Source organism: Myripristis murdjan, chromosome 8 (assembly GCF_902150065.1).
Source record: "Myripristis murdjan chromosome 8, fMyrMur1.1, whole genome shotgun sequence".
NCBI lineage: Eukaryota > Metazoa > Chordata > Actinopteri > Holocentriformes > Holocentridae > Myripristis > Myripristis murdjan.
In genome coordinates, this window is record NC_043987.1 from 24,900,160 (window position 1) to 24,927,861 (window position 27,702).

Consider the following 27,702-nt stretch of genomic DNA (forward strand, 5'->3'; position numbering starts at 1 on the left):
GAGAGAGAGAGAGAGAGAGAGAGAGAGAGAGAGAGAGATAAACACACACCACACACAGCCGGTCAACCAGAAGTGAGAAAGGCACTGAGAGAGAGTGAGTGAGAGAGAACAGGGGAGGAAGAGGAGAATATTAGCAGCTGCTGGAGAGCAAAAGGGAGAAGAGGAGCAAAAGAAGTGAAGAAGGGAGAGAACTGTTTGTTTTGTTTTGACGGGAAGAAGAGGGGTGAGGGAAAGAGAGAAAGAGAGAGAGAGAGAGTGAGAGAGAGAGAGAAAGAGGGAGAAGAGAGAAGAAGAAGAGAGCCTTCAGGAGTTGGGACTCCCAACAGGGAGGTAGTGACCATCGGAAAGCGACCCCCCGCCCCCCTCCTCCCTCCCCCCCACCTCTCCGCTGGGAGCGAGACCCCCGGCATCATTCCAGAGCCATGGAGCCCTCTGTGTCGCCCGAGGTCCAGGAGGAGGCCAAGGAGAGGAAGAAGATCCACTTTGCTGTCCCGGCCTCTGCGCCCACCAACCTGGACCCTCGGCAAGTGGAGATGGTGAGCAGGCAGTGGACAGATAGATAGATAGATAGATAGATAGATAGATAGATAGATAGATAGATAGATAGATAGATAGATAGATAGATAGATAGACAGACAGATAGTGGTTTAACCCATGGACGAAATCCATTATGTGTACTTTGGGAGTGTGTTTTCAGTTTCAGCCCTGACTTACTTTTATGAGGATGAGTTGCATAATAGATTTTCAGATTGACCAACTTCCTCCCAAAGTCTTACACCCAGTCACTCGAGTGCAGAGCAGTTTTCAAACATTGTGTATCACGACCGTGAAGTGTCGCACCGTCACTAGACTTTGTGTTTCCGTGTGAGCGTGGAGCAGCTTCGCTCTGGATGCGCCGTCGTTTTGATCTGCTTTGTTTCATTTCTGACGTCTCTTCCACTCCGGAGTGCCGGCTCTGTCTGTCACACAGTTGAGAAATTATGATGACATTTCCCTCTCTTGGTTTCCTCATGAGATTAGCGACTCGCTGTTTCATCTCATCTTGACCCGCTTAACGACGTGACATTGACACGAAAGTCATTATCGAGCCAGGGAAGCCAGTTCACTCTTTTGTAATTCGCCGGTAACACTGAGCGCCCACCCTCCCACACACACACACACACACACACATACTTGGGTCGTGCAACTCCCACGGTTAATTATTACTTTTTTTTGTCTGTGATGTGTGTTTGACTGCCTGTCACACCACTCTCAGGATTTGAATAACCTGGGCCATCTCAGCTTTCAGTATCAGCTCTCTCTTTTTTTACTGTCCGTGTTATCACTGACTGAACAAGGCTGCTGTTGTGCTGTGAATTGTGTGGGTAATTTTTGACACAAGTGGGTATGCATCTAAACGCATATTTTTGGTGGGATAACTCTGATCTGTCCTCTTGGCCCCGACTCCAATGGCTCTTATTTTAGAGCAGGAGAAAGTGGGCCAAAGCAGGAATTGGTTGGTGTGGTGGTAGATCCAGGCCAATGGCTCATCTCTCCTGAGAGCTTGAGGAGAAGCAGAGAGGAAAGCCGAGAAAGAGAGAGCTATATGAAGGAGAGCAGAGAGAGAGAGACACACACACACAACCTGCTCTCTCGCTTCACCTGTCTGGTGCCACCTCCCTCAGTGGCTGCCCCTGTTTTACAGCTCACACATACAGTACAGAGGCTTACGTGGCACCAGGATGGCCTGCCAACCGAGTCCATCCACCCCCCGTGAAACTGATGATCATCCACATTTGCAAAACATCTCCATCTTACCAAGTCACTCCACTTCACATTCAGCGTTAAAGTCTTGTTTCAAACCAGTAACAAATCAGCCAGCGGGATGAGATAACCCCCCCTTCCCCCCCCCCCTTCCAATGCTAATCAACTCGTCTGTGGCATTTTTCTTGTATCAAGCATTATCTTCTTGATACTAGTGGGCTGATCTGCATTCTTCTTCTTGCTACATATTTATACCAGAAACAAATCCTGTAACAAGGGAAACCGCATTGAAATCAGATGGTGTTATGTCATCCCACTGGCAGATTTATTCACTTGCGTTAAGATAAGTGTGAGGGACCAAGCAGGCAGGACAAGGACTCGCAAGTTAATTTTGGACAAAAAAAGCATTTATTTAGCCCAAAAAGGTAAAAGGATCCATAATCAATTCAATAATCCAAAAAAACAAGAATACTTAACACAAAGTTCTGGGCCCTAAAAATGAGGTCAACTAAACAGAACTTAACTCAATGGAATTGCAACTTAACCTGAACTGAACAAAAGATGAACTGACCTACTACTAGACACACAAGGTGAACCTATATACTGGTTGATCAGACCAATAAACACAAAAAGGGGGGTAGACAAGACAAACTAACTAAACAAAACAGAATAGACAAAAGTTCAGGTTATGAAGAAAATACAGAAAATAACTAGTAACAAATTATACAACACAATAACGATCAGCCTAATATCTAAACCAGAAAAAAATAAATCAAAACAGAAATGAGAGATTCCCCTCCCCTGGAGGGAGACACGGGTGGTTCCTCCCAATCAGCGAATTCAGGGGATTTATTGCAGCTGCACCCACAGACTCCTCTTTTTCTGGCTGGACCCCACACCAAGAACTAAAAGGTAACTCAAAGACAATAATATTACTAAACAGAACAAATGCTTTAACATATTGACATTAACCAGTAACTAAAATGTGCGCGCCAACAAAATAGAAACTGTGCAATGTCAAATATTAATAAAGCTATGAGTGTGATGTATGAACAAAAGTCTTATGTGTCCTGTCATTTATTTGTTAGCTGTATGTATGTGCATGGTGACTGCAAAAATGTGCATAAACTAGATAACCAAAAATAAGGTGATCCAAACAAAAGGTGTGTGGGACAGGCAGTGTGGTGTAGGGATACTCAAAGCCTGTGTGGCAGCAGGGCGGCCATCACACGTCCCCCCTCTTCTGGACTCTCGCTGGGACAGCGAGAGAGGTAGTCAGCAATGGGGTTGTCTCTGCCTGGGATGTGCCGCACCACAAACCGAAATGGTTGGATGGCCAAGTACCAGCGGGTGATTTTTCCATTGGTGTCTCTCATCCGCTCCAGCCACTGAAGTGCCTTGTGGTCTGTCTCCATTGTGAACTCCCTCCCAAGGAGATAGTAACGAAAGGAGTCCAGGGCCCACTTGATAGCCAGTGCTTCTTTCTCAATTGTAGAGTAGCGGGCCTCCCTGGGGAAAAGCTTACGGCTTATGTAAGCCACCGGATGCCGGTCCTCTGGTGGACCCTGAAGTAACACAGCCCCCACACCCCTCTCCGACGCATCAGTCTGTAAGACAAAGTGTTTGTCAAAGTCAGGATTATGCAAAACAGGGGACTCACTGAGAGACTGACGGATGTCATGGAAGGCTGCCACTGCTTCATCTGTCCACTGCAGCTGGTTCGGTGATCTTGACCCCGTCATGTCTGTGAGTCGGGCCGCCCTGGTGGAGAAATGAGGGATAAACCGGTGGTAGAAACCAGCCATCCCCAAGAAGGACCTCAGCTGCTTCCTGGTGTTGGGCAAGGGGCAGGACTCAAGGGCATGGACCTTGTGAACCTGTGGTTTTATCACCCCATTGCCAATAACAAAGCCCAGGTACTCTGTCTCAGTTTTGGCAAAGACGCACTTCGAGGGATTGATGGTCAGCCCAGCCGAGTGGAGGTGGTCCAGTACTGCCTTCAGATGTTTCATGTGGTCCTCCCATGTGGCACTGTAAACGACAATGTCATCCAGGTATGCACAGGCAAAATCAGAGAGGTCACACAGTACCTGGTCCATAAGCCTCTGGAAGGTTGCAGGGGCCCCATGTAGCCCAAATGGCAGAACCGTAAACTGGTACAGTCCCCATGGCGTTCGGAAGGCCGTCAACTCCCGAGACTGCTGCGTGAGGGGGACCTGCCAGTAACCCTTGCAAAGGTCAATAGTTGTCAGATACTTTGCCTTTCCCAGGCGGTTGATCAGATCATCAATCCGAGGAGTTGGATAAGAGTCAAATTTTGAGATGGCATTCAAGTATCGGAAATCAATGCAAAACCTGATTGTGCCATCCTTTTTTGGCACCAGAACAACAGGATTGCACCACTCACTTTTTGACACTTCTATGATCCCGAGCTCCAGCATCAGTCCCACCTCCTTCTTCAGGGAGACCAGGAGGCGCTCTGGTATCCTGTAACTCATACGTCTGACAGTTGCACCCTCTCTTAGTACAATGTCATGTTCAACAATACTGGTTCGACCAGGACTCTCTTGAAATATTTCTGGGTTGCACAAGGCTCTCACCTGAGACTGCTGCTCTTCCGAGAGGTGGCCAAGATCAAAGTCAGTGTGGCTTGGTGTTGGCAGGTATTGGTCTTCGACTTCCTCTTCCTCCTGCACACTTTTGATCAAAAACACCTCACCCCTCTTTTCTGGTCTTGGCACCCATTCCTTCAGGAGATTCACATGAAGGACCCTGCTGGAACGCCCCTGGCCTGGAGTGGAGACCTGGTAAGTGGTAGGCCCGAGCTGTTTCTGGACCGCAAATGGCCCTTGCCACTTTGCCAGCAGCTTGTTGTCCTCAGTGGGGAGCATCACCAGCACCTTCTGACCCGGGCTAAAGCTCCTCTGACGAGCCGACCGATCATACCATGCTTTCTGGCGCTGCTGGGCCTCCACCATGTATGCCTGGGCTAGTTCATTCATCCTCTCCAACCTCTCCCTCATTTGGACAACATAAGAGACAATATTAACAGGCCCAACCATCCCCTGGTCTCCCTCCCATATCTCTCTTAGCAGAGAGAGGGGCCCTCTCACCTCATGCCCATAGAGTAACTCGAATGGTGAGAAACCAGTAGAGGCCTGGGGTACCTCTCTGTATGCAAACAGAAGGTACGGAAGCCATTGATCCCAGTCTGATCCAGTCTCATTTACGAACTTACGAAGCATCTGTTTCAGGGTCTGGTTGAAGCGCTCAGTCAACCCATCCGTCTGTGGGTGGTAAGGAGTGGTTCGCAGGCCTCTGATACCGAGCAGCTGATACACCTGTTTCAACAGTGTTGACATAAAATTAGTGCCCTGATCAGTCAAGATCTCTCTGGGAAATCCTACTCTTGAGAAAAACTGCACCAAGCAAAAAGCAATGTGTCTGGCTTTAATTGATTTCAAAGGGAAAACTTCTGGATATTTTGTGGCATAATCAGTGATCACTAGCATAAACCGATTTCCTGCTCTGCTTCTCTCAACTGGGCCGACAATGTCCATCCCAAGGCGCTCAAAGGGAGTGCCAATAATGGGAAGAGGCTGCAGTGGAGCTCTGGAGGGGCATTTGGCTGAGGTTTTCTGGCACTGAGGGCAGCTCCTACAGAACTGGGCCACATCTGACCGTAAGCCAGGCCAGTGGAAGTACCGCTTGATGCGTGCTGTGGTCTTGTGTTTCCCCAGGTGGCCAGCCCAGGGAACAGCATGGCCCAAGGTAAGTACTGCATCTCGGGCTGCTTGAGGAACCACTAGCTGTGCAACTGGCCCATGCTGCCGGTAGAGAATGCCATTCTGCAAGAAGTATTCCTCTGTGCTGGTGTCAGCCTTGGTCTCCTTCTCCTTTGCTCTCTGCAAGAAAGTAGTCAAGCTGGAATCACTCTGTTGCAACTCAATCACATTATTTGGCAGCTCAAAGCCTAAAGGCAGCTCTGGAGCAGCCTCCACAGGTGTCTTTACCACTGTACCCTTAAACTTCTCTTGTCTTTTCTGGCTGCGTGGTTTCCGAGACTTCCCGGGTTTTGTCTCCAACTCGGCCCCATAAAAAGGCAAGGTACTGAGAGTCAGGGATGGCTCATCTGGCTGCTTCACTCGAGCTCTGGTGACTGCAACATTACATTTCTGACCTGGGTTCAACAGATCAAAGAGAACTGGCAGATCACGACCCAACACCACTGGAAAAGGCAAATTATCTGCTACACCTATGTTCAGGAGATATGCCTGTCCTTGCACTGTAATATACATGTCTGCTGTGGGGTAGGATTTCTCATCCCCATGCACACAGCAAATAGGGATGGTGTCAAGTGTGCAGATGATGTTAGGGGGTACAAATTCTCTGTGCACCAGGGTTTGATCGCTTCCAGTGTCAACAAGGGCTTTGAGTTCTTTGCCATTAACCTCAACAGATGCTATTTTTATAGATTGCTCAGCTTCTTTCTTGGGTTCAGCTCTACAATGTGGCACCAAACACATCTGTGTAAGTTTTGATGGGTTCTTAGGACACATAGGTTTGGTGTGACCTTCCTGCCCGCAAAGATAGCAGATGGTAACCCTATTAGGGGGCTTTGAGGACACATTGGTTGGCTGGTTGTCCCTCATAGAGGGCTTACCCACACCGGCGGCTGGCCTCTGGTGGTTTTGAGGGGGAGCTGGCCTGCGTGCCTCCTTTCCTGCCTTCCAGGAATTATAGCTCCAGGGCTGGCTTTTCTTCCGGGCAGCCACGAACACATCCGCCAGTGCAGCTGCTTCCGAGGCTGAAGAAGGACCATGCTCCCGAATCCACACCTGCAGCTCAGGAGACAACATTCTCAAGTATTGCTCCAAAATAAGAATTTCACTGATTTCCTGTACAGTTTTACCTTTGGGCTGGGTCCATTTCCCAAATAGCTCTTTTAGCCTGCAATAAAGCTCCTTTGGACTTTCGCCAGGTTTCACCTCCAGGGAGCGGAACCTCTGCCTGTAGGTCTCAGGATTGATGTCATACTTAGTTAGAATGGCTGATTTTACTTTTTCATAGTCAAGTGATTCATCAATATCCATGTGTACATAGGCACTCCTTGCCTCCCCAGTTAATAGTGGGATAAGCCGGAAAGCCCAGTCAGATTTAGGCCATCGACATGCTACTGCAATTCTCTCAAAGGTGATAAGGAAATGTTCAACATCATCATTCTCTGTCAGCTTTCCCAACTTAGGTTCAAGGGAGAATCGAGACTGACCTGAGAAAGCATCAGCAGGGTGTGCATTTTCTAATGAGGAAGGAGCTCGGGCCTGTGCAGGAGGCCTGTCATAGGCCTCTGACTCCAAGGGTTCCGACTCTGCTGGCAAACTAGGAACAGGGTTAGTGAGAGTTTGTACCTCATCCTGCAGAAGCTGGAACTGCTGCTGCAGTGCTCTAAACCTCTGCTCCTGGCGCGCCGCGTCCTCCTTCATGCGAGCCTCTCGGACTTCCTGTTGCCCCATATAGGTTCGCAGGATTTCAGCCAGATCAGCTATTGTTGGCTCTGCACCATCTTCACCCTCAGTGCCATGAGGTCCTCCAGTGTCTGCATTCTCCACTTCTTCCCCTCCACTAGCAGGCTCCTCCAGTTCAGTCTGTTGGTCCAGAAAACCTGCCCGGCCTCTTGCTGCTCTCCCTCTTCCTGCTCTTCCTCCACGGTTCATTATTCAGCAAGAGCCAGAAGAGTGAGGAGGTTGAGAAGAAAAAAAAAAAAAAAAAAAAAAAAAAAAAAAAAACTTGCGTCCTTTACTGGCCCATCCCACCACTGCCACCATATGTGAGGGACCAAGCAGGCAGGACAAGGACTCGCAAGTTAATTTTGGACAAAAAAAGCATTTATTTAGCCCAAAAAGGTAAAAGGATCCATAATCAATTCAATAATCCAAAAAAACAAGAATACTTAACACAAAGTTCTGGGCCCTAAAAATGAGGTCAACTAAACAGAACTTAACTCAATGGAATTGCAACTTAACCTGAACTGAACAAAAGATGAACTGACCTACTACTAGACACACAAGGTGAACCTATATACTGGTTGATCAGACCAATAAACACAAAAAGGGGGGTAGACAAGACAAACTAACTAAACAAAACAGAATAGACAAAAGTTCAGGTTATGAAGAAAATACAGAAAATAACTAGTAACAAATTATACAACACAATAACGATCAGCCTAATATCTAAACCAGAAAAAAATAAATCAAAACAGAAATGAGAGATTCCCCTCCCCTGGAGGGAGACACGGGTGGTTCCTCCCAATCAGCGAATTCAGGGGATTTATTGCAGCTGCACCCACAGACTCCTCTTTTTCTGGCTGGACCCCACACCAAGAACTAAAAGGTAACTCAAAGACAATAATATTACTAAACAGAACAAATGCTTTAACATATTGACATTAACCAGTAACTAAAATGTGCGCGCCAACAAAATAGAAACTGTGCAATGTCAAATATTAATAAAGCTATGAGTGTGATGTATGAACAAAAGTCTTATGTGTCCTGTCATTTATTTGTTAGCTGTATGTATGTGCATGGTGACTGCAAAAATGTGCATAAACTAGATAACCAAAAATAAGGTGATCCAAACAAAAGGTGTGTGGGACAGGCAGTGTGGTGTAGGGATACTCAAAGCCTGTGTGGCAGCAGGGCGGCCATCACAATAAGCAAGATATAAATGACTTACAAAGTTGTTTTTTTTTTTTTTTTCTGATCCAACTTATTCTGCCATGTGTTAGGATAATGACACTCCCTCTGGAAAGTTCCTAAAACAAGTGGAAATGCATTGTAAACAGCTGGCTTATGTCACCCCATTGGCTTTAAAATTAAGACTTTAGGAGTGAATATGAGACTAAATGATATGCTACAGAGGCGCACACACACTCACCCTCCTTCATGCCTCCCCCCCTCTTACTCTTTGTATCCCTCGTGCTCTGCATCGCTCTCTGATTGCTATCACCACTTCCAAGAAACCACAGGCTATCAATGTACCATATGTGAGCCGATTCTTCAGTTTATAATCTCAACTCACTTCCTTCCGTTTCGGGGTGGACCTTATTGCTCAAGCGCCTTATGGTCAAACAGTGATCCGCTATATTTGGGGTTGTTGGCTGGTTCCCTTCCAGCAGGCCCTTTACCTTTACTGGCCTTTGCCTTTAGCTCTCTTCTGTCAACTCTAGCTTCTCACTCAGCGCTGGGCCACTTACGGTATTTTTAGGGTGAGCGAGGTCGGTTTTCAGGGCGGTTTTACAAGTTTACAGTCTAAAGCTGCAGAAAATAGAAAGCCATACAGTCTCAGTTGTATGTATGGTGATATTCGGGGTGTGTGTTGTGGGGTAGGTGGTTGGAGATGGACTGCCATAACGACGTTAATGCTCTGAGGGGAGTATGGGAAACAGAAGTGACGTTCAGGAGAGGATGTGTTTATGTGTGTTTAACAGCAGATAGGATCTACCCGGGGGCTACAGGGAGGGGGCACGGGCAATGCTTAATGACATTTCATTCCCTCCCACAGCAATTACTGTCGCCCACAAGGCCATCTTCCCTAATGAGTTATAATGACTATACCGCTATTGTTACACCATCGGTAACTTCTTGTGCTTGTTTGCAATGGCATTTAAACCCCAAACTGGCTATCGACGGAGAGCCAGGGCGTCGTTGCTATGGAGACCGGCTGCACAGCTATGTCGCCCGAACCTCGCTCACAATTGACATCCAAAAGGTCAGCTTTAATGGACAGCTCTGCATGACGAGCGAGGTCGTTTACATTGGGCGCTAACACGTGTAAATGTATGTGTGAACGCTGCAGGGAAGGAGAGGGGCGGTGATTGAGCAGGATGGGGGTTTTCATAGGATGGCGAGGCTGCTATACCTCCCACCCACTCCCTGCCCTCAAACATGAGTCTATACAAATTGTACATTGTGTGAGAAAAACAGCAGCTACATGCCCTAAAGGCTCATTCACACCAAAATACTCTTACTGGACACTTCCCTGGCTTTACATATACAAGCTCTGACAGTGTATTGCTTCTGAAAGTCTACTGGAAGAATAAGTGCACTGCAGAAAAAAAGTGTTACATTTCGGTCTCTCATTTAGTTTTAAAGTCTAATTTTTCTCAAAACAAGTGCAAAAAAAAAATCTGGCAGTGGGTTAAGATGACTTGTTTGTGGTGCCTTTTTTTTTTTCAATCAAGTGACAGTATCTTGAAGTACGTCAGACCTCCACTTTAAACATCAAGATAATGTTATTTGATTTGAGATTGAAAGTGGAATTATCTCACCCCAATGACAGATTTTTTCCACTTGCTCAAAGGAAATACGATTTTAAGACTCAATACTAGATTAAATGACTGCCTAAGCCCTCTCCGATTAAGGGCTTTTTAACTTTCAAACCTACGAGTGCCCAGGCTTTTTTTATATATATATATATATATATATATGTGCCACAAGAACACACATATAAGAACACTTACTTTCTAGTGTAATTCCTGGCCTACAAGAGCACATGCGGTTATTTCATTAAGTGTCCTTCTTCTTTGAAATCCTACTTGAATATGTAACTTATGAAGATGGACATATTGATTTTGCAGTGCACTATTTAGTGATAGCAGGCTCTGTCGGGAGGAAAGCTGTGAGTCTTCCTCGGGTTCCACAGCAAGGAGAGGCAGCACATGGCTATGTTTACCATCCTGACCCCTCCACGCCTCCCAACACACACACACACACACACACACACACACTAGTATTCCATGCTTTGTTAGTGATGTAGGGTAATGTGCATAATCGAGAGAGATTAGGGTCATGGTGCAGACGCTGCATCCCTGATTCCCTCCAACTCCGCCACCCTGTGGATTCAACACAGCAAGCATCTCTCTCTCTCTCTCTCTCTCTCTCTCTCTCTCTCTCTCTCTCTCTCTCTCTCTCTCTCTCTCTCTGTCTCTCTCAGCTTAGTCTGATCTGGTCAGCAAACACTGATCCTTTGAATTGATAGGAAACTCAAAGGGCCCGGGACTATCAAAGGGCAGCAAAGGGCATCCATTCAACGTCAAACATTTCCGCCATCAATCTATCAGTCCATATAAGACCTACAGGGGTTATGGCGGATGTGTGTTAGGGTGGCCCCCCGACTCTCCACCCCTTCCTCCACAATCTCCAACCTCCCTCCAAACCGAACCAGTCACCCTACCCCCTCCAGTCTCTGGGCTCAATGTCACACAGCGACCTTTGGTGCGGTGAGTGTTTGTGGGTAAACATTCCCAGTCTGGGGGACTGTCAACATGCACTCCTAGCCAGAACAGCTTGTTGGATGGCACAAAGCATGCTGGGACTGGGCGAGAGGGCGTACAGTGATCTTTTGGCAGAAGGTGTTCCTCTCCATGTGGACAGGAATGTCACTGGAGTGGCCACTGGAGGTGATTCAGTTTGCCCGATGACGTGATGTGTAGGCTTATGAAAATGGATTTTCATTTTGCTTTTCAAAGTCGTCTGCCATGGCAGTTTGTTGATGTTTGCACAAGCAGCAAAAAAAAAAAAATAATAATAATAATTGGGAAAGAAATGATTTAAATGATGAATTGCCTTGTTGGAAAAACCGCAGATTGTAATTACATTTTGGACACAAACAATGGGTCTCTGTCTCACTCCGTGTGTGTGTGTGTGCATGTAAGTGTGCGTGTGTCCCTCCCTGTTTTTGACAGTCCTGGCATTTTGATTTGTTAATGACTCTACAGAAACTACTTTTACATTGCCTCTGTACGTCTTAAAGAGCTTAACACAAAGTTTCCTTGTAAATTACAACCACGCTCTGTATTTCAGCAGTGAGAGCAGCTCTTGTCCCACACGGCTCAGGAAAAATAGGCTCGTGGGTTGCATATGGCCAGCTTTCCATACTCAAGCCCTGACATTTTGTATTCCGTCTAATGAGAGCATTTGTTCAACGATCTGTCACTTTTACATCGCTACTTTCTGTCGGTGTGTGTGTCTGTGTTGTATAAACAGCAAGAACACAAATATTGAACACGGGCAGAGCAATTTGTTGTCTGTTGATACTGTACACAGACATTTGAGGATGGACCACGGTGCACGCTGTACCTCAGGCATGGGGGCTGCACGCAGACGTACATCGCTGCAGCGTGTTCTGTCACCGGCCTGGTGTTACGGTCAACAAATCCTCTGTTGTCAGGTGGTGATATTATCCCACTTAATCACTCATTCGCTGCTGCACGAATCGTCGTTAATCAAAGCTAGGCTGAACTCAGGGCAGATACCAGATATATTCCTGTAGTGTGGATTCATTAATTCTGAAGCACGCATCCACTTTTTTTTTTTTTTTTTTTTTTTTTAATCTGCATGGCTAGTGGTGGAAAAAGTCGTCCAATCCTTTATATAAGAAAAAGCATCAGTTCCATACTGGAAAAATACTTTGTCAAAAGTAAAAGCCCTGCGTTCAAAAGTAAAAGTATAGTAGTAGTAATCTCCTCAATCCCACTGAAAGGTTCATCATGACAAATACACGCAGCATTGTTCAGACGCCAGAACTTCATTTTAAATTCTATAGTGGAGATCCCAGGTTTCCAAAGATACCAACTATGTCCTGCTGAATTACAGGGAAATGTATATAAATGACACACAAGACATCTAGATATTTTCTATTTAAAGCGATACAGCAGACATAAAACAATGGTGTCTTGGATTTGAATATTTCATCCAAAGTTAATATGATGTAGCTTCAAAGAAGTGCTGCAACCAGCAGATATGGGGGAAAATGTTTTTTCTATTTAAACCTAGAAGCTATTTAAGGGCAGATTTAATGGAAAATCAGGCTTTAAGGGGTTAGCATTAAAATATTCCTAAGCATGAAAAGTAAAGGTAGTCACTGTGAAGAATGGTTGCTTTCAGTGTTACATTATTGATACATAAACCTATAAGAAGTATGTTAATGCTGTAGGTCTAACTGCTTCATATACTGTTATACTCTAATAGGAAACACTGCATGTTTGCTCCTAATAATAGCTTTAATATATTGTTATGTCGGCTTACATGGAGGCATGGAGTCCGAGACAACAGTATATTTCTGAAGTTTATTTTCCTATTAACGTAATCTTTCTGTCCTGTACCTGCACATGTCCACTCTACACCCTCTATTTGCTAGTTTCAACTCTAACAGTGCATCACATTTTATGTTTTGCAGGTTAAAAGCCTATTTTGCAAAGTCACTATTAACTAGTAACTAGTGACTACACCTGTTAGATAAACGTGGTACAGTGAAAAGTATAACATTTCCCTCTGAAATGTAGTGTGGTGAAAATATAAAGCCTCTCAAAATGGAAATACTCAAGTAAAGTTCCAGTATCCTAAAATTATATTTGAATAGAGTACTTGAGTAAATGTATGGTTTCCATCTCTGATGTGGGGGAAAGGAAACAACGAGGAGTCACGTGCTGGAGACACTTTAGCCGTTGACTTTTTCTGTGGTAACAACAGCAGCATCTGTGATGAGAGGAGAGGGAGAGGATTAGGAGGTTACTGCCCACAGTAGTACAGTAGGGAGTGAAATGGGGGTCGGGGATAAAGACCGGGCACGATCTGGAGCTGAGTTGTAACTACATCTCACCAGCAGTGGCTGTGTGAGTTCATTGCAGCGGCTGTGTTTTGTGTCAGGTGACCAGGAATTGTACCTTGGGCTGCCTTTGTCCCTTGTAATTTGGCATTTGGGGTCAGTAGCCTGGGTGGGCTGCACCCACCCCTGTCCCCATCTCTCAGTCGGAGCCGTAGGATGTACCGCCTGACATAGGCATAATGAGAGTAGCATTGAGGCGTGACTCAAAAACAAATGGGATTGGTCCTGATCCCTGTTTCATCAGCACAGAGAAGACATGGCATTATGTTATTGCTGCTGTGCCTGTTGTAATCTCTGATTTTCGTCACACAGTGATTGAGACGTTTCTTTTTTTTTTTTTTTTTTTCCACGTTGATCTGCCCGCTACTTAATGAGCTTGCACTGGGACACTGTGGGTCATTTTCAATATGTTTAGTAGAGAGTGACTCAGAGGAGAAGCCAAGCAAGGCGAGGGTTAGACGCCAATGTCACAATAACAGACAGTTTTGGATGTACAAATTCATGGGATCAGCCAGTATGCCTGGCATGGGAGATTGATGTTGGGCATTTACGCAATCAGATGATAAGCCAAGGTGGCTTTTAGATGTGACATTTGAGCCATTTCAACTTAATGAAAATGGTAAAAAAAAAAAAAAAAAAGGAAGTTCATAAGTTCATATTCTGAACTTATGAGGATTTCACACTGTGGTGTCTGATTTTAAACAGCAGGTTCACTGCCTCCTGGATGCTCCAGAGCAATGACCTGTGAGCTGCGCAGCAACCGGCAACAAAGCCCTCTTCCATTTTATCACCTGTGGGCAAGTATGATGTTGTTAGTGAGTAACTATGGCGACTGTGCCCTTTGTTTGTACCTGACTGTTGACCTCTGGAACTACTCTTTGTCGGCTGCACAACATTAAACAGCTCACTGCTACTGAATTCGTGCAAGGGAACAAAGAAAACACAATTATCTCTGTTTGCAGGCTATGTGCCACGCTCTTTTCTCTGGAAACTTTGATTGGCACATCCCCCGTTGCTGCCTCGCCCTGTGTGCTGCTCCAGTAAGCGCTGTGGCCTGGCAGGTGGCTTCCTGTCACTCATCAGCCATCAGCACATTATCTCATTCATGTTACTGTAGGAAGCCATTCCTTCAACAGTCCTTGGAACAACAGGCTGCAGCTACCAGAAACTAATTGCACAAATGCTGGGGGGTATTGTGGGGCAGAGGAGACGGGAGGGGTGAGTAAGTGTGAGATCATTCTGCCAGTGGGTGCAGCGTAATTACATTTTCTATTTGGGGGTCATTGGAGAGCCCCTCCAGATGCTCTCTCTAGCCCATCTGTTTGTTCAGTTAGCCACTGGTGGGGCCAAAGGTCGCTCCAAATGTGTTGTGCGAATGTTGAGAAGCACTGTGCAACAGTTCAATCTCCAGGACTTGTGGGAGTTCAGTGACGCCGCTCGCTTGAATGGGAATGAGCAAACCACGCCGCTCCGTCAGACCCAGGACCCCACTGAGCGACACTCGGTGTATTGGGGCTGTAATTCACGCAGCCCTGCCCTTGACCTTCTTTAAAACAGCTGGAAACTCTAAAAGCCGGTATTGGTTACTCAGTGAAGTGCTGTGGAAGCTGCCTGGCAACACGACATCATCCATGTTACCTCTCAGCCCCCCTCACACAAACAAGTCTGCTAAGATAAGCCACTATTCAGAGCTCAGTTTACGTATCAATTGCGAATGAATGCCAATCATTTCCACATGGTTTCGTCTCAGCGTCTTTCTCCAGCATCTGAAACTGAGCTCACCAAGCATGTCCGACCAGATGTGACAAATGTCAGCTCACAGAAAGAGAGTGGGATTAATTGTCGTCCTTATTGAGTTGTTGCACTTAAGGCTAGCTTGCTCTGAAAGCGCCTCAAGAAGTTCAACCACTAGTAATCACTGGAGGGGGGGGACGGGGAGGATGTTACCATGACTGTGTCTAATTGAGTTGTGCTGTAGACTTCAGGCCAAAGATCACCAAACCAGAGACTGGGAACGAAACTGAAGCAGCGCACCCAGGGATGGAGAGCAGAGATAAGTAGGTTCAAGGGGAAAGACAGGAAAATGTGGATTCACAAGAAAGACCTGGAAAATCCGAGCAGGAGGGAAACTGTCCAGACAACGAGGACTTGCTATAATGACAAAAACACAGAAAGACAAAGTTAGCTGGTGTAGTACATGCTTGCATTCCCGCTCACATTAGTGCTGATGTTTCTGGTTGCATGCAAAAGAGGGCCAATGGCGTCTATGTGTCACCACCAAGCGCTTATTTCTGATTGACGTATCAGTGATCAGCATGCATCTATGAGCAGAGGTCGAAACTGTAAATCAATTGAAACTCATTTATATCCATGTGGGAAAGAGGGAGTTCCAGTCGGGCCGTGAACAAGAGAGAACAGCATCACATGGATCTGCTTCCACCTTTATCTGAGAGAGTAAAGACACACTGCTTAATGAGGAGGTCTAATGTAATCGAGTGCTGCGGTCATCAGGGACAGAGGCGTTACCCTCACAGCTGTCAGAGGAGATCTGAGGCTTGTTTTGTCTTCACAGTGAGGGCAGGACGGAACAAGTGACGGTCATTGATGGTTACAGTTGACATAGGGCGTCTTTTTAGCAACGCAATACAGAACCTTTCTCTCTCTCCCACCCTCCCTCCCTCCCTCTCTCTCTCTCTCTCTCTGCACCGAGCCCCAAGAGACCCTTCAGATCTAGTTTATGCTGTCCTACTGCTGCTTTTAATAGGCTTGGCCGCAAGAGCACCAGCTTAGGGGAGTGCATCTGGGGAGCAGACCCATATCGACCAAATCTGCACACACGCAGCTACGCGGGACGGTGCTGAGCCAACACACGTACCTGTCTACTCACATGCACACACACGCACACACACAAAATCAACATTTACCAGTGACTCATACCCTACATAGCAAAGCGTGGCCCTATCTCGTACTCGAGTCCTCTCTGGGTCCTTAACCTCTTTGCCTCCAATTAGATTTTTATGACTGAGTTATTATAATAGGCCTAAGACTAGTTGATTAAAACGATCTTTATTCATATATATATATAGCACTTTGCTAAATATAGTGCTCTCTCACACACATCCAGACCCACATGCACACACACACTCACATACACACACACACTCACACACAGAATCAGCACATGAGCTTGATAAACTGATGTATCTCCTTTCCCAAGCAGTTGTGTTGTGAGGTAAAGTTAAACTAATATGGGCTTTTTTAAGACCAGTACAGATTCAGATTTTTTTTTTTTTTTTTTTTTTTTTTAAAGAAAACAAGGCTACTCACAGCTTATGTTTTGTGCTGATATTCGATTCGAAAATGACTTTGCTGACACAAATAAGAAACAGGACAGTAAATCCCTTTTAGATAAAACCTTTAAATAAACAAAATGAACAAAGAGAGAACGGGATGGGATAGATACGGTCAAAATACGATTTCAAAGTCTTTAAAGAAAAAAAAAGCAAGAGAATAGCCTCTTTCATGTACGAAAGGGAGGATATGGACAGGCTGAAATCCAATATTTAAAAAAATATAGGTGGGTATCAACTGGATTTTGGGGTAAAATGATAAATAATCTAATGCTACAATGAACCATGAGCCAGAGATCTGAAGCACAGCTAATATGAAAGGTGAAGAGGTGCTGCGGTCCTAGGGGGAAGCCTGCAGGCTCACACCTGTGGAGCCCATGAAAGGCCCAGCAGCAGCCCTGCTTAAAGCCCCTCCCAATACCTCTGCAGCAGTTTGACTGATCTTGGTGCAAAACAATGGCAGCCAGCGGAGATGGGATGAGGATGAATGTGTGTGTGTGTGTGTGTGTGTGTGTGTGTGTGTGTGAGGTGGGGAGATGGAAGGGACAGAGCAGTAGGGTATGGACGGGCGGGAGGGGAGGAGGGATAAAGTGTACTGGGAATAATCTCACACACTGTGCCCCAGTATTAGCGTAAATGAGGAAGTCACATACGATCTTATGTAACTAGGGCAAAGTGGGGTGGTTTAAGGCTGCGTGTGTGTTATGTCACACAACCCTCCCCCTCCACCACCACCAACAGCAACACTACTGTCACTGTCAGCACGTATGTAAACGCTTACATGTGTAAGACCTGCATTTGACTCAGATGTGGTTGTCTTTCTATACTGATTTTTTTTTTTTTTTTTTTTTTTTTATACCAGCATTTTATTTATTGTGTCATTAGGCGATATGGGCGTGATTAGGGAGGTGATGATCATCTAGATGCTATGACTCCATCCCTATTTTGACTCTCCATCTCTGCATATGATACTATTCATTCAGTCACACCATTCGTTCATGTTATCTAGCATCATGTCCTTGTTCCCCCTGTTTTCAGTCTGCAACAGGCTCTGTTAAGCCCTCGGCGGGAGTGTCTGTTGCTGAAAGAGACCTCTCTGATTGGCTGTCCAAACCCAGGCGAATGCGGGGCACGAGAAGAGAAACGGAAATCCATTTGTGTTGATACCGTGCTGACTGGATTGCAAGTTAGCCAGTCACAGTTAAAAAGAGAGTTGTGGACAAGCCCTCTTCCAAAAGCAAAAGTCCCTCCGGCTGACAGGGCCAGTGCCTGTTGCAACTTCTCATCGGACAAATTATTAATTAGTATAACAGAACTATTCGAATTGAATACAATCACAAAGCTTCTTTTCATTTTTTTTTTTTTTTTGCTCCCTCCTGGCATGGAAAGTTATTGCCTCTCACCAGGTGCAGAGTGTGCTGCATGTGAACCATCAACCATCTGTAGTGTGTATGGTGTGTTCATGGACAACTTTTAGCAGGCGATCAGACTGTCAGCCTTGCTCCCTGGCTTTAATGACGAATGCAATGTTAGATAATAATACTTAACCCTTTATAGGGCACTCATTGAAATACTTTGAAATTCAAAAAAACAACCCTAGACTGTTATTAGTGAACATGACATGACTTTATTACTTTTATAAAATTTTATTTTCCTATACAAAATCAAGGCCAATGAAATTGGTCAAATGCCACAATCATGTGGCCTGGGATGTAGAGCGATCTTTGCTGATTGGCTGGGTGAAGACCAAATGATTATTGAACTAACTGAGACAGGGGATGGGCGTGATATGTAAAATTTTTGACATTACCAAAAATAGTCACTTGCCCGATAAAGGGTTAAAAATAAATAAAGAATGCCCGCACACTGCACTCCACATAAACATGGTAATTGGCTTGCATTGCAGCCAATGGACCTTCTTCAGGACATTTACATTTAAGTCACGTGGGCTTTAACGACACCATCTTGGAGCATTTTGAAAGCTATGGGTCCTCAACCTTTTGGCCAACCTTGACACATGAGAGAGCGGTGATATGAGACAAAGCAAGCATGCCAGATTTGAGCCCAGGACGTTGTTCGCACGTGGCATGGCTGAACTAGCTGAACCTGTGGGATGCCAGCTACAATTCCTGTCTTTATGATACAACAGAGATGTTGTGAAAACATAAAAGAAGGACAAATGCCTGCATGGCTGGAATGCAGAGGACAAATCCAGTAGTTATCCCAGTTTAATGGCCGGACACCGGACTGGACGCAGGCTCAGCCATGGCAACATCTGGTGCGCTTTGCCTTGCTCTGCCCTGGCTTAGCTGTCCTCCAGTGGGCTCTGTGTGAGCTACCTCAGGCTGCCCTGCAGGGCTGGTAGCAGGTGTCAGGCGGGCAGAGTCAGCGGGGTTCACAGCAGCATCCTGCCCCAGGCCTCCACACCTTGCCAGGGGAGAGGCAGGAGAGACGGAGGGAGGTCAGACGAAGCCCCGTGGATGCTCCCTGCCAACAGAAATAGAGAGAGAGGAAGGGAAGCAGAGACACATCAGCAAACGCAAGCACCATAATATGATTTTAGTCAGGACACACTTGCAGTGATGAAGACAAGCAGGGCCAGGGAAGCAGGGGAACGGGATTGGGTGATGATAATGTCACTGTCAAGGAATGAGGGATGGGGATGGAAGTAAACAGGATAGAGGAAGGAGAGGATCAAGTGAGATGGAAATTAGAGGTGAAAGAGAAAAAGACAGACGATGTGTGACATCCAAGAGAAGACAGAGAAGCGGGAAATTGCGTGATGAGATTATAATGTGTCGCCGGCGTGGTAAATAAGGGAGAAATCCACGCTCGATTTCTCCGTGTTGTTGTCTCCGCCGGTCTCAGCTCTCCACCAAGCCTCTGCTTTGGCAACACGCGCCTCGCTGCTATGACGCACGCCTCGCCTAACAAGACGGAGGGGATCCGAACACAAACAGAGCAGTCCGTATAGAGCGATTTCACGGAAAACAGATCCAGGCCACTGAGCTCTCTTCCTGGATGTTATGTGGTGCCGTAAACAGCAGCGCCAAGGTTCACGTCCTGGCCAAGGTTGGCCTGCTTCACAGAGGACACTTCAATACTGCGTCTGTCTTAGCTGCCAAGTCCACTCAACTCCCCGGCCCGTTTTCAGCGCGCTTTACTTTACTGCGTCCAAGAGCACCTATGTTTATAGGCTGTTTCATGTCAGCTATTTATCCTTTATAATTGTGGGAAAGTGAGTCAAAGCATAAGTTCTGTACGTCAGCCTTCCTCTTTATATTGAAATAAATGGAGGGTTAGGGTTAGGGTTATTGTGCATCACAATCCTCCCCTTACCAAGAACACTTATTGAACTGACTTCCCTGAGTTAGAGTTGGCTCTTGTAGCCTATATATTTAACATTGGTGTTGTTAACAGAAAGGAACAAACTGTAAAAGTGTGTCCCACATGCTTGCACAATATTGATGAGGTAGAGGGCCTTTTGTGCACAGCTAGGCATTTGTCTCTCAGGACAGAGAGCGTTCTGTACATTCACTTGTCCCAAAAGTAAAGTGCAGGCCTGTAATCTACTTGGCCCCCTGTACCGTGCCCTGGCAAGTAGTCTCCTCGCTGGGACCCCCAGGGACCAGTATGGGGTTGGAGAGGGGCGCTGGGAGGTGAAGGAGAGTGTTTTGGCTTTAGCGTCCCATTGTTGGAGCTAGATTACTCAATGTCCCCTTTCCGTGGTCCCTCTGTGAGCGGGAAAGGTCGTACACAGGTTTTAAATATCCTCTCGAACACACTTGCAACACTGTGTGTGTCATGGGGGAGCACGACAGATGTTAAAAAGATGTCAAAAGTTAAGCATTTTCAAATATAGCCATGCACAGCCGTGTCGGATAAGTCCCGGAACAAACATGAATTAAACTGCTTTTTTTAAAACAAACATGAATTAAACTGCTTTTTTTTTTTTTTTAAACAAACATGAATTAAACTGCTTTTTCTGAACAAACGTGACTCAAACTGCTTTTCTAAACTTCTTGACCTGCTTGTGTGTGCGCCGCAGGCGTCTAATGAGCGAGATGTAAAGTTGCATAATGAGACTTCCACTGCGTTCCTGACTGTGGCGTGTCCTTTTGACCCGGCCGGCACCGGGCACTGAAACCTGCCTGTTAACTTGGAGAACCACCGGGCAGCATCAACTAATGAACCTGTGGCTACGGCCCAGCACTAATAAGCAACATTTTACTGCAGTCCCTTGATTATACAAGCTTTGCAAAACCTCAACAGGAAAATAGCAGGTTGCACTGAGGATCGCTTACAGTGCAGCATTACGACCTTTTTCTTCTCTTCGTGTGTGTGTGTGTGTGTGTGTGTGTGTGTGTGTGTGTTCACAGATCCGGCGTCGAAGGCCTACACCTGCAACGCTGTTCAGAGTAGCTGACCAGTCGTCTCCAGAGGATGATCAGTCCACCCATCAGGTAAAGGTGAAGGCAAAACACTTTTCCTTTTTTAAAGGAGTCTGACCATCCTCATCTGACCTCCTTCGGTTTTGTCATTTTTCACCCAGCTGGCAGGCGAGGCCTCAAGATGGCCGAGTCTGTCTTTTTGTCCATTCAACACGCTACTCCAAGGCAACATGTCTCAAAATCTATTGGGCTGATTGCCTTGAACTTTGGTGAGCATATTCGTGCTCCTCGGAGGATGAACCCTGGTCATTTTGGTGACCTTGTGACCTTTCCTCTCATGCCTCCCTTGAGCCAAAATGTAAACTTTGCAGATAAGATGTCACAAAAATCCGCAGATTGTCGTGATATTTGGTGAGTGCATTCATAGCGCCCGAGGGGAGCTGTTTCTTGGTTGTGGTGACCTCATGACCTTTCCTCCTGGCCAAAATGTACAAATCCTATTCCCTCGACATGCATACCTCTGACCTACCAAAATCCACCCAGCTCCATTCTGGGTTTGTCATTTTCACATTTCATCATCATAAGACAACATTTGTGTCTCCTAATCAGCCTCAGAAACACGAGCTTCATTCTATCAGCACAAAAACGTTTCAAATGTTGTAATGTTTTTTCTTCTGTTCACAGTGGGTAGTAGGAGAGAACGGAGTGCTCAAACCAAAACGCGTCAATCCAAATGTGTACCAGCCGCCATCACTCAAAGGTCGGTGCTAGCGGTCGCAGTAACGCGGCGTGTATTTGTGGTGTGTTTCTTGAATCATCCTTGTGTTAAAGCCCTTTTGTTTTACCTTGCTTCGCTGCAGGAAATTGCTTCCTTGATTTCCATGCTTCATCATTACAGACAAGGGCAAAAAAAATGCATGCGACAGATGGGTAGATATGCATTACAATCCTTTTGTTTTAAGTGCATGCGTGTATGTGTGAGCCCGCGCATAGGTGTGATTCCACGAGCTTCCGCCGTGAGTGTGTGTCTGCTGAGCGGCAGGGCCCATATATCTGTGTGTGACAGAGAGAGAGAGAGAAGGAGAGAGATTAGAGCGTGACAGCTGTGAGACACTGAATGTGAGTCTAGGCAAGTCTGGATCATCCAGGATTACAGTGTGCCGTGTATACAGCTGTGACACACACAGACACACACCCACACACATACGGGGATGCTCGAAATACAGGCACACACACAAAAAAACACCCTCTCTGAATGTGGCTCCACGCGATGCTTGTGTGTCAGTGGTAGCATGTGGTCGATGAAGTAGAGAAAAATTGTTGTTTTTTTTAACTTGTCAGCAGAGTCTCATTAAATAGGGATTTTTCTGTGGTTGTGGGTGTGTGTGTGTGTGTCGCATGTAGAGTGATATTATAATGGTCCAGGAAGCTGTGTGCCTTTATCAGAAATCTGCCCTTCATCAGCTCAGATACTGACACACACACACACACAGGTTTACCTTATGATGATTTGTAATTACATAACCTACCTTAAGCTAGAGTGAGTGACCTGTCCCAGTGCTGCACTGTGTGTCTAAGCATGAGAGAGAGAGAGCAGGTGAGAGAGAGAGAGAGAGAGAGAGGCCAAGGTGACCTAGAGAGAGGGAGAGGGAGTGCAGGGAATATCACAAAAGAGAGGATGGGGAGATAAAAAGAGAGAAAGAGAGAGAGTACGGCGTGAGTCAGCATTGCTTGGCCAGAAGGCTAGCAGGGTTGGCAGTTGAGGATAGAGAAGGGTAAAAACAGATCGCAAAAAAAAAAAAGAAAAAAACAAAAACAAAGGGACAAGAGAAGGCATAGAAAACACTGGCGAGGGCTCTGCACAGCCATTATATGCTATTGTAAAAATCAGTTGCTGCCTGCCTGTCTGTCTGCCTGCCTGCCTACCTGCCTGTCTGTCTGTCTGTCTGTCAGTGCATGCGCTTAATTGGCTTCCTGGCTGCCTGTGTGTGTGCCCGCCTGGCATGAATTCAAAAGTCCCCGTGAGGCTTGATAAAAACTGACAGTGTTGAAGCGTGGTAAAACCAAAACAACATATCCCTCTATCCCTGTGTCTGTGTCCATGTGTATGTGTGGCCGTCTTCCTCTGTGTGCTGTGTTTTCCTGTGTGTGTGTGTGTGTGTGTGGGTGGGTGCAGCTGTGCAGAAGATGGCTGAAGCACATATGCAGAACCTAGGTGTCTACCCTCCTTTGGAAGACCCTTATGAAGGGGAGGAGTATGAGGACCACTGGCAGAGAGAGGAGGGGGAGGACACATCTCCCACCAAAGCTGCTGGTGAGAGGGAAGCTCTCAGCTGTCAACTGGGACCAGCAAACAGTCAGCAACAACACTGCATACAGTGGCAGCGAGGACAACACTGGTGTTTTATTTATTTATATTTTTAAAGGGCAAAATCCACCCCAAAAACACTCAAACAACCATTACAAAACAGCTATTGGTGACATCAGTTGCATTAGTTTACTTAGATAACTGTGGTGCAGTGTACAGTGGCGTTTAAAGTGCACAATGCAAAATTGCCGAGGGGGTCATTTAGGCTAAAAAGGTGGAATAAGAAAGAAATTTGATAAGTGAGCACAGAGTAAGAGAGTAAGAGAAAATGATATGCACACTGGGTTCCGGCTTCCAGCATTTTATTTGATTAACTACGTGATGTTTCAACCTAACAGGGTCTATATAGGCAAGTCAGTCAATGACATCACACTGACATAATATATAGGCAGCTCTAATGACTTTCCATGGTTTTCATCCATGGGCCGGCAATGAGGAAGATTTAGAATCAGCTGACAATGTGGAACGAGCGTCTAATCTGATGGCTGAGTCTTCATGGCTCTCATCATCACATGACTCACTGACAGATCATGTGCTTACTCCATGTTTTGCGTCTCTTGAGACTAAACAGTCCTCACTTCGGTTCGGTTCAGTTAACCTTCAGCAACTTCGCATAGTGCGCCTTTAATAGGAGAAAAAAAAAGTAAACTCCATAAAACATCACTGGTAAAATATACGAATGCGTGTACTTTTATGTTTGCTTTACAAATTATTTAAGGTGGACAATCGAATTTTACTCCAGTTAGCCTACAAGACATTCAGGGAAACATAGGAAATCACCAAATTGAGCAGAACTGCTGTAGATGGGGCCTGTGGAGGGTGGGAAAAAGTCAGTACAAAAACAAATGCAACTGTTGATAACAAAATAACCCCTGGAATGCACCACAGATGAAGATGGCAGATTGATTAACGGTGTAAGAGCATCTGAAGGTGGAGTTTACCTTGAAGTCTGTGCCAGCGTTGCCTCTATCCAACATATTATTCCTGCTGGTATCTGCACTCAGTCTATCCACAGTCTATTTGGGACTGAACCAATAACCACGTTTGCTTTCCTTCCATCATAAAAAGCTATTTTCCGCCAATTATTTTAAGATTTGACCCTCGCCTGAACTACATCGCCCATCACGTCAGTTTACATGAATTTAAATGTTAGATGTTTAGTTACCTTTGAGATTTTAGTGGCACGTTCATGTCTTTTTATTTGGGACACGTTTGTTAGCAGCAGCAAATTTGAAGCCAGAGTTGACACCATGATATTTAAAAAAGAATGAAAAAATATCCAAGTACATGCAAAAGAAAAGAAAAAGATTTACGTTGAAGTAATTTGGTTGTATAACAAGTCTTAAACGACACTGCTGCTCTCCTCCGCCAGCAGTATACATTGTGGCACTGGCACCATGATAATCCCAGCAGCTCTGTGCACACATTGTCAATACTTAAACAAAACACTGACTGGCGTTCACACAGTCTCACTCGTATTCCTCAGCCTGCGTTGGAATATTTCGCCTCCGTAGGCCATGCAATCGCCGCTGCGATATAAAAACCTACTTCTTCCCAGTAGAATGGCGGTGCTGTTCTCCTGGATGAATATAGCGCAGTCTTCAGGGTAATGTAAGCTTCTCTGTGGGCCAGAAAGCAGCTCAGGTGAAGCTCTTTGCATTGAGAAACGGCCTCGATATCATATTATCTCTTGGTCTCTCACCCCGAATCTGTCAAAGGGCACACAGAGGCTGACAAAAGGCTCAGAAAGAACGCCTAGACCAGTCAGAGAGGCCAGACAGGTCTAATAACTTCAGAAAGCCAGCTATCTATGGGGAAAGGGAGGGATGAAACCCTGCCCTGTATACTTCTCCATTTCAGGATTTCTCTTATTACTTTATTTTCTTAAAGCAGAGGAGAAAACCTTTTGACCCGGTCGACTACCTCTGCTCAAGTTTGATCTTTTTCAAGTCAAAAATAATTAACAAACAAAACTATTACCAGAAAACTTTGTTGGCACAAAGTACATACTCTTTTATTGTTTTATGCGGCAAAATAGAGGGTTTCTAATCTCCAATCTATTGCATGAGAGCAGTGGTTTTTCATTCAGAGTCATTGCTGTGTTGGCTCAGCTGACAGGCTCTCCCCATAAATCCTGCCTTGGATCCGTGTTAAACCACTTTTATTTCCTGATTGGGCGCTTTGATTACAATTCATCTGTTGTTTCAGTCGAGCAGCACTGTGCCAGCTCGGCCTAGGCTGTGACATATAGAGACAAATCAAGTGAGACAGAAATCATCAAGTGTGGTGGGTGGGCGTAAAACAACAAAATAACTCATATATATGAAGATGATGGAGATCTTCCGGTTATTAATTTCTCAAGACAAACAGTCTCAGATTTAAATGTAAATCTTTCTGTTTAGTGCAGAGATTGGCCTGCAACCGCAACTTAGAAAGGGCCACATAACTGAAATTTATGTGAAAGCACAATAATCGCTAGATTTGTTAGAAACCAAATTGATTTGGAGGTTTTTTCCTTGATAGTCGTGATACAGTTCAGTCCACCTCAGATACTTGTCCGCACTGTGGCTGACTAGGTGCCAATTTATATAACGTCTCAAATATATGCAGAATTAAGGAAGAAATTTACTTTAGAGGTATTGTACCGATGTCTTCATTTGCTATGAGTGTCTGTCTGTTCCTGTATGCCTGCCCACCCAGAATTTCCTTGAGGCCCACAAACATTAAACTGAAACCAAGACACACGACTGTATGACACACATGGATATAATTAGGGATGAGCCAGTCCCATTACTGGTATCAGTATCAGTGCAATGTGCCAATACTAGCCCAAAACGGGGTACCATATCAAAGAAAGGATACCAAAAGCCCCGAGTAACATGTCAGAAATAAAGGCAAATTGTCCTGATTTCCTGCTTTTTGTTTCGGCCTGCAGGCGCCTGCATTTTTCAAATTGTGGGAAAAAGATTTAATTTCAGTTATTTGCCCAAGCCTGCACTGGTCAGTGAAAGCTGGCATCAAAACATTTCTAGATATATTGCACTGATATCTGTGGCCAGATCTGGCAAATTCAAAAAGGAGACAGCTGCTGCGATTCAGTGCCGCTTTTAACCCCAGCCCTTGTCTCCTCAGATCATCACGAGACAGCTACCACTGGGCAGTCCGAGAAGGTTTCCAGCGTGACAGAGACCACCAAGCAGATCCAGACAAAGGAGGAGGAGGAAGAGGGTGAAGAAGAGGAAGATAAAACCGGGGAAACGACAGAGGAGGAGAACAGCCGGGGGAGTAATTGAAAGAGAAAGCCGGCAAACAATTAGAGGGAAGACTGGAGAGAGACAGGAGGTGTTTTTGTAAAAAGGGGTAAAATCTAAAGAGTACTCTGAACTCATACATTAAGAGAACGTCGGTGTGCTGTTTGTGCGGATGTCTGAATGCCTGGAGTCTGAATGCATGAGTGCGGATGAGAGCGGCAGTACAGATACAAAAGTGAGCGACTGAATTATACGGATGCCACACTTTGCTACACTGAAATTAAACGTGCGGCTGAGCAAGGGAGCTGTGATTTTTCACCTCAGAAAGGGCAGAAAGGGATAGAGAGGGGAAGGAGCGTGAGATCTTGGGGCAGACAGGTTGTGTATTTCGAAAGGGTCCCTAATGAGGAGGTGAGGAATGATCTACTGACACACCACTTCATGCAGAGCAGACTACAGACGGCATTTTGGCCCCATAATGACCGTGGAAGGGCCAAGGTCAACATGACCAAATACCCCGTGCTGTAACACTAGTCCTCCCACGTCCTTACTGCTTCTGCACAGAGCTCAGTGTTCCTTTAGAGGAGGTTATTATGGTTATCATCATACAATCAAAAGAACAGGAAACACACACGCACACATACACACACACACACACACACACACACACACACACACACACACACACACACACACACACACACACACACACACACACACATCTAAACTTTCTTGTGCACACTTTAACAAAAACTGGCTTCTTATATGACCCTTATAAACTACTTGAAAGTCCTTTATTGTGTGTGTGTGTTCCACTTTATTTTCAAACCCTGGCCTAGATTGTTGGTCTGATTTGAAACATAAGATTGGATGTTTGGCCCCTTGATTAAATGAGCGTTTTCTGCCATCTTGTGGTAGAAAACAGGGACACCAAG

The 27,702-nt window shown here is 45.6% G+C and overlaps 1 protein-coding gene across 2 annotated transcripts; it reads left to right on the plus strand.

Moving 5' to 3' along the window:
* The first annotated feature begins 44 nt into the window (after window positions 1-44).
* On the plus strand, window positions 45-27,394 carry ppp1r1b (protein phosphatase 1, regulatory (inhibitor) subunit 1B). 2 transcript variants are annotated; one of them, XM_030057038.1, is made up of 5 exons: window positions 45-536; window positions 21,137-21,226; window positions 21,833-21,908; window positions 23,325-23,462; window positions 26,649-27,394. In XM_030057038.1, the coding sequence occupies exons 1-5, from the start codon at window positions 423-425 to the stop codon at window positions 26,807-26,809; spliced, it is 579 nt and encodes a 192-aa protein (XP_029912898.1). In that variant the 5' UTR covers window positions 45-422; the 3' UTR covers window positions 26,810-27,394. The 2 variants fall into 2 exon arrangements, with proteins under 2 accessions (XP_029912898.1, XP_029912899.1); XM_030057039.1 differs by having other exon boundaries at window positions 21,137-21,220.
* The last annotated feature ends 308 nt before the right edge of the window (window positions 27,395-27,702 follow it).

Bases quoted from the DNA above. Each gene is read 5' to 3' on its own strand.
- ppp1r1b (XM_030057038.1), top strand. From the start codon at position 423: ATGGAGCCCTCTGTGTCGCCCGAGGTCCAGGAGGAGGCCAAGGAGAGG. The intron at 537-21,136 runs GTGAGCAGGCAG...GTGTGTTCACAG, and splicing joins ACCCTCGGCAAGTGGAGATG to ATCCGGCGTCGAAGGCCTAC. The intron at 21,909-23,324 runs GTCGGTGCTAGC...GGGTGGGTGCAG, and splicing joins CCAGCCGCCATCACTCAAAG to CTGTGCAGAAGATGGCTGAA.